Source organism: Sprattus sprattus (assembly GCF_963457725.1).
Source record: "Sprattus sprattus genome assembly, chromosome: 8".
In the NCBI taxonomy this organism is placed as follows: domain Eukaryota; kingdom Metazoa; phylum Chordata; class Actinopteri; order Clupeiformes; family Clupeidae; genus Sprattus; species Sprattus sprattus.
Window position 1 is genome coordinate 27,823,306 of NC_137927.1, and position 12,143 is coordinate 27,835,448.

The 12,143-nt window shown below is 40.8% G+C and overlaps 1 protein-coding gene across 1 annotated transcript in view; it reads left to right on the forward strand.

Moving 5' to 3' along the window:
* LOC308369260 (integrin alpha-6-like) overlaps positions 1-10,022 on the forward strand; it is a gene marked incomplete at both ends in the record, with an annotated part of 13,064 nt that extends 3,042 nt beyond the window's left edge. Inside the window, 21 exons of the mRNA XM_080843610.1 lie at positions 253-341; positions 582-700; positions 1,620-1,819; positions 2,220-2,308; positions 2,494-2,618; positions 2,715-2,804; positions 2,908-2,972; positions 3,585-3,700; positions 4,048-4,194; positions 4,698-4,810; positions 4,929-5,085; positions 5,327-5,401; positions 5,756-5,835; positions 6,860-6,934; positions 7,321-7,423; positions 7,552-7,728; positions 8,077-8,187; positions 8,422-8,532; positions 8,742-8,840; positions 9,416-9,535; positions 9,933-10,022. Coding sequence (XP_080699736.1) covers positions 253-341; positions 582-700; positions 1,620-1,819; positions 2,220-2,308; positions 2,494-2,618; positions 2,715-2,804; positions 2,908-2,972; positions 3,585-3,700; positions 4,048-4,194; positions 4,698-4,810; positions 4,929-5,085; positions 5,327-5,401; positions 5,756-5,835; positions 6,860-6,934; positions 7,321-7,423; positions 7,552-7,728; positions 8,077-8,187; positions 8,422-8,532; positions 8,742-8,840; positions 9,416-9,535; positions 9,933-10,022 — 2,351 coding nt within the window. The remainder of the gene's footprint in view (positions 1-252; positions 342-581; positions 701-1,619; positions 1,820-2,219; positions 2,309-2,493; positions 2,619-2,714; positions 2,805-2,907; positions 2,973-3,584; positions 3,701-4,047; positions 4,195-4,697; positions 4,811-4,928; positions 5,086-5,326; positions 5,402-5,755; positions 5,836-6,859; positions 6,935-7,320; positions 7,424-7,551; positions 7,729-8,076; positions 8,188-8,421; positions 8,533-8,741; positions 8,841-9,415; positions 9,536-9,932) is intronic.
* Positions 10,023-12,143: the final 2,121 nt, after the last annotated feature.

Genomic DNA, 12,143 nt, shown 5'->3' on the forward strand with positions numbered 1-12,143 from the left:
TGTGTGTGTGTGTGTATGTGTGTTTCGTGCATGTGCATGTGCATGTGTTTGTGTATGTGTGTGTGTGCGCTCGTGCGTGTGTGTGTGTGTGTGTGTGCGCACGTGGGTGTGTGTGTGCGCACGTGGGTGTATGTGTGCGCACGTGGGTGCGCGTGTGTGTGTGTGTGTATGTGTGTGTGTGTGTGCGTGTGTGTGTGTGTGTGTGTGTGTGTGTGGTGTGTGTGTGTGTGTACATTTATCATCACTATGCAGGATTCTCTCTAGGCTCCAGCACTGCTCTGACCAAGAGGGGGGAGCTGATCATCGTGGCCGGGGCCCCTAGGGCAGGACACAGTGGGAAGGTACGCACAAACCACACACACCCATGTATATATATATGTATATCTGTCCACACACACCCATATATATGTGTATATCTGTCCACACACATCTCAGGCTCTAGATGCAAATATCATGTGTACTGCCTGCAATATATACGTATATATGATACTGTATATATGAAAGTGAATGTGAATGTAAGTACGTATATATATATAGTATATAGTACATATATATACATATATTTGAATGTGAATGTATAGGTGCTGCTGCTTAAGCGTGAGGGAACGAGCAGTCTGAGTATGGAGCATACCCTCACTGGACCCGGCCTGGCCTCGTCCTTCGGCTACGACCTCGCTGTAGTAGACCTCAACGCAGACGGGTGAGCTTCTGTTTAGGAGAACAACTGCACGTGCTTTAAAGGTGTAATAAGGGAACGAAAGGTTTTGTTGTGAAATAAATGAACATGTTTCTAGACAATAATGTATTTCTGAAGGGCAATTGCAAAGAAATGTTTTCCTGTGTTTCCTGTGCGTCACCAAAGGGTTGATCAGCCGAACCACCAACACTGCAAAAAATGCTTTTCTAACCTAGTGTTATTACTCTTATATTGAGATGAAAAATCTAGTTGGTCTTGTTTCTAGCTTAATTGTACTTACCTAGTGCTTTCTTGGTAAGGTTATTTTTACCTATTTCAAGCAAATATTACTTATTTTAAGAAATCTTAACAAGCCAAATTTGCTTAACGCACTGGCAGCCAAATCTGCTTGTTTTAAGCAAAATCCTGCTTAAATATGTAATTATTTGTCTTAAATCTAGAGGGGCATTTTTTGCAGTAAAGTGTTAAGTGCAGAGTTCTGTTGGGAATCACTGTCAATTTTAGCATGCCCTCATATAAAATGTCATTATAGTATATCCATAAACATGTTTATTTTTTGACTACTTCAGAGATGTATCTGAACCACCTTTAGTGTCTAGTTTGAGGACCTTTGATGTAATGTGATGAGAATTAAAACGTATTATGTTGATGATACACCTGCTTAACTGGGATCTTGTTTGTAAGTAATCACTTGTTTTGATGTCCTTTCAATTAACTTTATGCTAAATACGTATTTCAATATTTCCCTATCTCTGTTGTATTGATGTCTCATTGTAATTTAATCAAAAGGGTCTTCGTTATCATCAAACCACAGTGGTCGAGCCTCCTCAGTGTGTCCCATTGTCTGGCTCTTTGATTAAGGTGGGAGGACCTGGTGGTTGAGCCTCCTCAGTGTGTCCCATTGTCTGGCTCTTTGATTAAGGTGGGAGGACCTGGTGGTTGGAGCCCCCCAGTACTTTGAAAAGGATAGAGAAGTGGGAGGGGCCGTCTACGTCTACATCAATCGCGCCGACGGCAGGGACTGGAGCGACCCAAAGATTGTCCGTCTCCATGGCAACAAGGACTCCATGTTCGGGCTGGCAGTTGAAAGCATTGGTGATGTCAATCAAGACGGATTCCAAGGTCAGCTGAAAGGGCCTTGATGGTTATTTTCTGTGAATGCAATCAAACAACGTGAAAGAACCTTTGTCCCCGTCTTCTCCATTAGAAGTGATGCCCATAAAACGCGTAAAGGGGCGATTGAAAGGGTCTGTTGTCTTTTAGCCACTTTGCTATCAAAGGCAGCTACAGAGAAGTGTAAAGCATACAGTATGTATAAATTCAGCCCTTTGTGTACACCATTCCTCCTCTTTCTATGAAGTATAGCCTCAAGTACCCTTAACATTAACCTGGATTCCTTGAGCAAATGTTTTTTGTCTAAGGGCCAAGACCTTAAGCTTAAGTATGTGTGAGCGAGTCCCTATGTGTGAGGTGTTCATGTGCCCTTTCACAAAGATGTTTTTGAACGTTCCCGTCATGACAGATCTTGCGGTGGGAGCCCCATACGAGGGATCTGGACGTGTCTACATCTATCACGGCTCTTCTGAGGGCATTCAACTTAAACCCACGCAGGTCAGTAAATATACATTTGCAAACATTTAGTTATTTTATCCAAAAGCAACGTATATATATATACTCTACATACTATGCCAAACTGACAGCCAACCATCTACTTTGTATTTACAGACATATTACAGATATGTTTGTGAATTTCACAGAAGTCTGGACTGACTTAATGTGTTTGTTGAACATTTCAGATCTTAAAAGGTGAAGATGGTGTGACGTTATTTGGATATTCCTTGGCGGGGAATATGGACATCGATGGGAATGAATATCCAGATGTGGCCGTGGGGTCTCTCTCAAATTCTGTTTTTGTTTACAGGTAATTTTTTGTGAGGGTGTTTAAAGTATATACTGTATATATGTTAGTTCTACGCTGTAAATACATATGATTCTGAATGATCTAATTTTTTCAAAGGGCACGACCAGTCATAAATATTAGGAGGACTGTTATGATAACCCCTGATAAAATCGACATAAAAAAGGAAAATTGTGATCTTCGTCCCTGGTGAGTTTAACTGGAGCACACACAAATACAGAACATTCAGAAGTATGTTCCAAAAAAATAAATAAAATACTTGTATTGAATGTGTCTTTTTTTAATCTTTCAGCAAAATAACTGTCCAGTCCTGTTTTTCTTACACCACACATCCGGCCACATACCAGCCAAACTTAAGTAAGTACAAAAAGAATCTAAAATCATGAGCTGCCAAATGCGTAATTGTATTATATTTATGCTAATTGTATAGCTCTTCTGAATGCTTTAGCCACTGGCAACGAGTTTTGTGCTTCTTATTCACACCTTTCATACCGTTTACTTTTCGTAACGGAAATTCAATGTAACTTCTATTTTCATGAAGGACTATTGTTTTTCTCAGCGGAAGTATAAAACTATAAATTATCCCTTCAATATTTGGGGAGTTGGTCAATTCAAGACTTTTTTTGACCAAACATATTATGCCATGTCCATTAAAATGCCATGTCCATTATCTAAAATAAGCTGAAATCCACATATACCATAGTGGTATTGTCTGTGAGGCAGGCCAGGACTGGGGCCTGCCAGTGGGCTTGCCTACATGCCAAGGCTGATGCAGCCTACCGTGTCTGCCGTGCCATGGCTGGTGGGCCGGCCTGGTTTGCCATGGCTGATGCGCTGTGTGTTGTGTCTGGTGTGCCATGGCTGTGTATGTTGTGTCTGGTTGCCATGGCTGTGAATGTTGTGTCTGGTTGCCATGGCTATGTTTGTTGTGTCTGGTTTGCCAATCCTCACGTCTTAATTCTCTGGCAGATATCCGCTACGTCCTGGAGGCAGAGAGGGTCGTCTTCCAGGATGCGTACCAGGGCAGGCTGAGGCTCCAGAGCCCAAGTAAGGAGGAGTGTGTGAGCACGAAGCTCATACTACAGGTAGGGGCTCTTCTGTCTACTTGTTTAAATAAACAGCCCTTCTTTTGGTCTGCCTATGTTGCATCAGAATATTTCATTTTTGTCAACATGTCCTATTTATTTCTGCAGTTGTAAGCAACTTCAGGCATATTACATGTAATCATGACCATTACTGTACAATATTTAAATAATTAAAACCAATGTATATATATGTATATAGCAAATTTGAACAAGTGTATGTAACCCAAGGCATATCTGGACGGTAAACAGATAGGATTAAATTACTGTAAATCATGTCTCGAAAGAAAATTCAGTATAATGAAATGAAGAGATAGAAAAGACTTTAATTACAGCCAACCTCTTCCCAGACTAACATGCACGATAAGCTGAGGGGTATCCCCATCAGTGTCTCTGCATCGCTCCTGAAGGCAACGTCCAGCCAGGGGTCAACACACAGCTCCCTGCCCGAGCTCACACCTGTCACCTCACCACAGGACAAACAACCACAGGCTGAGGTGTGTGTGTGTGTGTGTGTGTGTGTGTGTGTGTGTGTGTGTGTGTGTGACAAAGAGAAAAAAAAGAGAGAGAGAGAGAGAGAGAGAGAGAGAGAGAGAGCGAGAGATAAGGATTGTGTTTGGGTGTGTGTGAGAGAGAGAAGGAGAGAGCTGTTTTTATTTGCTGGTGATTGTATTCAGGGTTTGGCATCATGAATAATTAGGAGTGGCTCTATGCAAGATATTTTGCATGAGAGTGCGGCTGAAGTGTTAGGAGGGAGGTTGCCTAACATCTGGAATTTTCTTAGTTTTCATTAAAAACATGACATGCTTCTAGTGTTGCTCTGATTTGCTCTTTGCTACAGTACACTATCTTAATAATATCTCCTTGATATTATATACAGTATATATATTTATATTCAGTATATATATATATATATCATTTTAATATTATAATATTTATAAATGTTATAATATTTTATATATAATCCCTCTGTGTTCAACTGACATGTTTGGTGTTGCAGCTCAGATTTGTGAATACAGGATGTGGCAGCGACAACATCTGTCAGAGTAACCTGGCACTCCAGTATCAGTTTGAATCCAGGCCAACCAAGGGCGACGTTACACCATTACCAAGGTAGCCTGGAAGTCTTTTTCTATTTCAAATAAACTGCTTTTAAGTTTTTTATGTGCCATATTGTAAGACAAAACATTTGTGATTTGGGTTTCATTCTCCTTGACTTCTTGAAATACAGAGAGAATGGCACGGCAATCATTTCTGCCGGTGACAAAGAGGTGGGTCTGAAGATTAAGGTGACAAACAAAGAAGGAGACGACGCCCATCACAGCCAGCTGCTGGCCACCTTCCCCGACTCCCTCTCTTACGTGTCCTATCGTTCCCAGGACAAATCTGTGAGTCAGCATCCACACCACCCAACTGGTCATTTCCTGTGTGTCACATCCTGTCTGTGTTTTTATCATGCCGAGAGGCTATTAATCATTTTTTTTTCTTTCATCTCCCTCTTCCTTTCTCTCTCTTCTTCTCTCTCTCTATTTATTTCCCTTTTCCCCTCTTTCATACTGTTTCCTACTCTTTTATTTTTCTGTTGCTTCACTCCCTATCCCCCCCCCCCCCCTCTCTGGCCATGCACAGGTGTACTGTAAAGCTAATGGCGATGGAACCAAGGTGGAGTGTGAATTAGGAAATCCGTTACCCAGAGATGCCGAGGTGAGCCAGTTGAAGTGATTGGTAATGTAAAAGCAAGGTCAGCTGTTCGAACACTAGCTTAATACATTTTTAATGCGTAGCTTAATCATCCACAACACGTCTGTTGGATTCTGGTTTTTGAGGATGGTCACTCAAAGGAGCTTTAAAGGAGTTGTTTGAGGCTACTGAAAAAGCGAACCAGTAGTTATGGCAGAGGCACTCGCAGACTACTGGGTGACCTGTGAAAAAGCCTGTCGTCATAACATGTTTAAGGCGCCTAAGGTGACCAGGGTTCGTATCTCCGTTTCTACCTTTGCCCTAATCCGGGTTTGTACTCTTTTTGAACTCTTTTCGAATTTTGCGTTCTTTTCTCAGGTTCATCTTTATATTGCACTGACCACTGAGAGGATCTCCTTGACAACTTCAGATGTCAATGCTACTCTGCAACTGAAAACGTGAGCTTGAAGAAACTCAGTCTTGAGCAGTGGTTCCTAAAATGTGGAGCAGGCCCCAGGGGGGTATAGAGTTACTGCAAAGGGGTTGCGGGTTGAGGGCATAAAAAACAGAACAAGAACCCTGAACAACCAATTAGTGGTCAAGTTAAGTATTGCAGTGCTCTGACAGCATGTTAGTCTGTATCTAACCTGTTTGGTGATGAGTTTATAGTCTACTTTGTACTTATATATATAATACAGTATACTGGGCCTATCATTTCCCCTGTATGTTAGAGGCCATAACTAGTTTACTTATTAATATAACAGGCATGCACCTAACATGGACTGATCCAAAAATATGAAACGACACATGGCCAATCTTAAACCGTATTTGATCTGGACAGATTTTATGAGTTTTTAACATGAGCTCTGATCATGTAAAATAAAATAAAAAATGTAACTGATAAAATATTTGTGTTTGAAGAACTTTTTGAAGAAAAATGTTTAACTGTTCAAATGTAGAAACAATGTTTAAGAAAAGCTGTGCAATAGAAGAAAAAAGAGCATTAGCTATTAGCTATGTGAGTGTCTCAGTTTTTGCACCGTGGTGTTAGGGGGGGGAGGGGGACACATGTTTTTTTCTCATTGTCGAATGGGGGCCTGCCATTAAAAGGTTGTGAACCACCGGTCTACAGAAACAATTTCACTCTGGGCAGCAGTCTGTTGTGTTAACACTGTGTACAGATAGAGATTTGTTGACTCATGTGTTGTGTTTTGTTAAGGAGATTTCTTTTCCAAACCAGCTGCCCTTCCTCTCTGACTTATAACCTGGTTTCAAGCTGAGGTGCACCTTAACTCGTGTCACTGATAGTGAGGCATTCCTTCAGCAAAGTTCTCTTTTGGCTACAGGATCAGTGCTCAGAATATATCAGCGGTGACATAACATGGCCACATCACATCTTCTCTTTTGGCTACAGGATCAGTGCTCAGAATATATCAGCGGTGACATAACATGGCCACATCACATCTTCTCTTTTGGCTACAGGATCAGTGCTCAGAATATATCAGCGGTGAATGCCAGGGGCCGAGTCATCTTCGATCTCGACCTGCAGGTGTTTGGGTGAGCACGTACTTTGTCCTTGGTCCTTGGTCCTTGGCCCGTCTGTCTGTTAGATTCCTGTCCTCTCAGTTATGCATTCCTCAAAAGTCCTCTATCTGATTGCTTGGGTCACATTGCTTAGCGCGTGGGTCTGGAGAGAGAGTATGTTTACTGTCAGAAACGTGACAATTTTGCCAAATTTGGATTTTCACAAAGAATTAAATTCTCCAGGTGTTTTACCCTAAGCAAAGTCATGAGGGTTGACTGGCTCTTGATGTAGTCAAAAAATAGACAGACACAGACAATAGACACAGACTTTTGACTGTTCCATGCACTTCCACGCAATCGTGTGTCAAATATGCTTGAACACTATGATAATGTGTTAACATGAGATCTTGTTTTGTCAGTCTTGCACGGCCATCCCAGGTGTCAGTCGGAGGGGAAGTGAAAGGGGAGAATAAAATGACATCAGAGGAAGACATTGGTAGTCTGGTACATTACGAGTTCAGGGTATGTGCAATTTGTAATCAATTTTTTTTTTTTTTTAAATCCATTCAATTAGACATACTGCCCCATGTATTGTTTTACAGTAAGATGCAGGCTGCAAAACCTCAGTTATTAACCAACCTGATTTTTAGATCAACAATCTGGGAAGACCTCTGAAATCATTCGCCACAGCCTCACTGAACATCCAGTGGCCCAAAGTGAATAAGAATGGGAAATGGCTCCTATATCTGGTGCAGATCAGCAGTAGAGGGGTGCAGGCGGTGTCCTGCTCCCCCGCACAGGAAGTCAGTCCTCTCAAACACATCAAGGTTACCCAACCATTGACTCATTTTTGTTTAACAGTTCTCAGTGATTCAGCTCGTTTAGCTAATTTACTTCGCCTTCTTAGACTGTTGTATTGTTTTGCACTGTTGTTTTGTTTTGTTTTGTGTTGTGATGTTTATTTTGTGTAATATGTGTAAGCACACTGAGAGCCACTGCACCAAGACAAATTTCTTGTTTGTGCAAACTTACTTGGTCATTAAAAGCTGATTCTGATTCTAATTCTCAGTATGAAAGTTAGAAACTGAACAAGTCACTCTTATTTGTCCATCAGTTGTACTGAAATGTACATTTCATGTTGTTGTTAATACCATGTACTGTAACTTTTCTTTCAGGCTCAGGGTATGGCACGAGGGAAACGGCAGGCAGTGGAGTCAGAGCTGGAGGCCCTGAGCACTGACGGAATATTATCCCTATTTGGAAGCAAAAGGAAATACAAAATACTGGTAATGATATTCTTTATGTCATGTCATACGATGTCATGTCATGTCATGTGAGTGTGCGTGCGTGTGTGTGGAATGCATTGAGTACAAATATATTTGACCTCACTACAGAAGGTAATCAAAAGTAAAACCTAAAGAAATAAGCTTACAAACAAACTTATTTCATTAAATCAATGAAATCGTTTAAATCATTTAGTTGCTAGCCCCTTACTGTGCATATCCTCTCTCTCTCCTCAGGCGTGCGGTGAGGAAGTCCAATGTGCTACTATAAAGTGTCCCCTATTGGGCCTGGATAACAACGCAGTGGTCATTCTCAAATCTCGTTTGTGGAACAGCACATTTCTTGAGGTAAATAAATAGGTTTTAAAAGGCAGGGTATGCTAACAAGCAGTCTGTAAATTGATGCGTTATTCATGAAAACAGAATGCCCCACATAAGCCTTGCTTTGAAACTCCAAGATGTTGAGCCTACTTGAAATCCTTTCAAGGACACAATATTATATCCAAATCATCTACAGACATTCATTCATTCATTCATTCATGTGTTTTCCCTACCAGGAGTATGAGTCCTTGAACTACCTGGACATTGTGGTGAACGCCTCTCTAAGCCTTGATTCAGCTCCAGAAAACGTCGTCCTCAGGAGTTCTCATACTCAGGTGAAGCATGCTTTCACTCAGCCTTAGTCAAACACAGGTTCAGAGACACTCATGAACTTTATGGTCAATGCCTAATGCCACTTCAACATCCGTTAGAAAGGAGTAGTACGGAATAAGCAGATGAAGGACGCTGCTTAATTCAAATTAGAATCAAGTCCTGAAACAACTGGCTCATAAAAAGAAATATCAGTAGGGTATAGTGTACTATACTAACTTTATACTACAGCTTCAACAAAATACTTTAAAAACTCCTCTTCAGTTGTAATTCAATGAGCATTAGACTGCTATTTGTTATTGTAGTAACACCACAGCGTATTTTTTTACTCTAGTTATGGTTGCTAATAAGTTGCCATTGTTGTATAGTCTTTCAGTAGCTCAACTAGTTGAGCATTGGCGAGGCACTGATACCCAGTGAGCACCCAGGCTAGTGAAGATGTAGCTCACATCTCTACAATACTGCAGGTGGCTTGGTATAAAAGTATATTCTTCACGGAAAGGGAAAGGTAGTCCCACAGCAGTGTGTGGGGGTTATGTGGCACTTCCTGAAGTCTGGTGTGTGTCTGTGCCCCCTGCAGGTGAAGCTGACTGTGTTCCCTGAGAGGAAGCTGTTTAGCAGAGTGCCCTGGTGGGTGATTCTGCTCTCCATCCTCCTGGCCTTGCTCCTGCTGTCTCTACTGGGTGTCCTGCTGTGGAAGGTAGTGCTACTCTATGAAATATTGATGTACTCCTACACGCCTGTCAGAGTTAGCGGTCCGCTGGACATAATCCGCACACACATGTTGGCATACGTCTGATAGCAACACTTCTATATTCATCTTACAAAGGTCATTACATGGGCAGCTTAATAAAAGTGAGCTTTCAGCGATATTCAAATAGTGAGTATGGAACTATTATCCAAAACTACTCTGTGTTGTAAAATATAAAACAGTATTGAAAATGCAGTGACACTGAAGACGTAGCTAACTATACATATACTATGCATGTATGTGCCAGTGTGCGCATGCTTGGATTTGATGATGTGTAAACGTGTGTACATACAGTACATGCAGAAAATCCAAACTTTAGTGATCATGTTCATTTTCTTTCCCCTAGCTCGGCTGCTTCAGTTGCTCTATATGTGCCAAGAACAAGAAACAATACCATGTTATCTCAGGATGGGAGGGGTCTCACCCCACTGGATAGGGCAGAGTGCACTACAACAGGTGGGGGTGGGGGGGTGGGGTGCATTGTACCATATAAAGACTTCTGATTTGATACCTTGTTACATTTTATTTTATATGCATGTGTTTTGTATTCTCAAATTCCTGATTATGTATTTTCCTATGACAAAAGACGCAGAGGTGGATTTTTTTTAGAACAGACAAACATTTTATTCATTGGTTTCACAAACACAATGTGTTGCTGACATTTAAAAATAAAGAATACAAAAAAAAAAGCATTTATTTCACAGTGGAACATTCATACAAAAGGTCATGTGGACTTAATTGTGCCATTACTGTACAATAACCTAACAAATGGAATCAATGATTGTAACACGAGTTTACACACTTAACCTTTGATTGGTCCAAACTCTGTTCAACTTGTGCTTTCCTCAACACGAGACAGTGTGTAAGTGTTTATTTTTTTCTGAAGTGGTATGGATATTATGGACTACGTGACATGATAGACTACCAGCTCAACCTACTGTACATTGGTTTAGTCACCATATGAATGTTGTTGAATGTTATTGTCATATGCAACAGGCAGCAATAGCCCACCTCAAGGATTGAATGGTTGATTTAGTATTAGCACACCACCAAGCTAATGTAATGATAATCACACAGACACACACGCACACGCGCACACACACTAACACACACACACACACACTACATTTCCCATCATACATTGCGCACAAATAATGATACACAAACATAAGGTGTGTGCTTCAACATTCAAAAAGGCTTTCCTTTCTTCAAAAAGGTTTTCTTTTTTCTTCTTTCATTTTTTCTTTCTTTTTTTTTTACATTAGTTTCACTTCTAACTTTCTTTTTATTCCTTTTTTCACACTTCCTTTGTTCCGTGTGTACACGTCCTCTCCTCCCACTCTCTTTCCACTCTTCTCCATCTCTCTGTCAAGGACTATACACACAGTCCATCTGTATGTTTCCCTCTCTCCGTCTGTTTCTATCTCTCTCTACTGATGTTTCTCTCTCTCCATCTCCTTATGTTTGTCTTTCATCACTGTGCTGTCCTTCACTGGCTTTCCCTAATGACACCCAAGCACTGGGCATCCTCTCCCACGGCTGAGGTCTTATTTCTCATTCGCAGCAATTTCATCAAGGTCATCTTGCCTTTTTCCCTCAGACTGAAAGCCTCTATAGTCTTGACAATGCTGCCATTCAACACAAAACCTTTTCATCCAACAAGCAGCCATTTTATATATAAATAAATAAAAGAAAACAATTACAGTATATCATCAAAATAAGAGCACCAAATGGAGGTTGCCTCACCCTAGGTGAAAAAGGAAAACTGTAAGTCCAACCTGAACACAAAGTTACCAGGGAACTCCCCAGTAAAACCTTTAATGCAATATCAGGAAGATAAAATGAACTTACACTCCTCCGGTTTTCAACATTCTGCAGTAAGAACTGCAAATGTAACATTCGTAAACATTTCGATAAATAATATAGGCATATAAATAAAGAACGGCATAAATGAAGTCAACATACAGCGTAAACCCAAACATTAGAAACCCTTACAAATCTATGATCATAAGACACCATGAATGCATGGGCCATGCTTGTGGACCACGCCCGGGTTTCTGGAGGCCTCTCAGCACTGCTAAGAGACATCATGTGCACAGAGGAGAATCGCATATTTAAATTCCCTTCACCAATCAGAAACAGACATGTTATGTTCTTGAAATTATTGTTAAATAAACCATTACAGGTTTTTCACAATATTAGTATGGCAGCCTGCATTTCTCACAGGCTTAGCTTTATAATGCTAAACATGGGAGTTTTTATTTGTATTTATTTGGTCCGTTTACAGAGTCTGACTGTGTTAATATACTGATATCTGGAAACCTCATAAACTCATTGACTGATGCACAAAACAGCATTAGTAACAGTAATCAGTGCTCTCATTAATTTAGGAAAAAAGGTGCTTGACTTAGATCAGGTAAGAAGGACAACCACAACCCCGACCCACTGATTCAACTAAAGACATTGTTATATTAAAAAGATGCTATGTACGTAGTTCACGGATATGCATTGCCGCAAACTGCATAGACTTCCGAACACTAACATGGTGTGGTTGGAT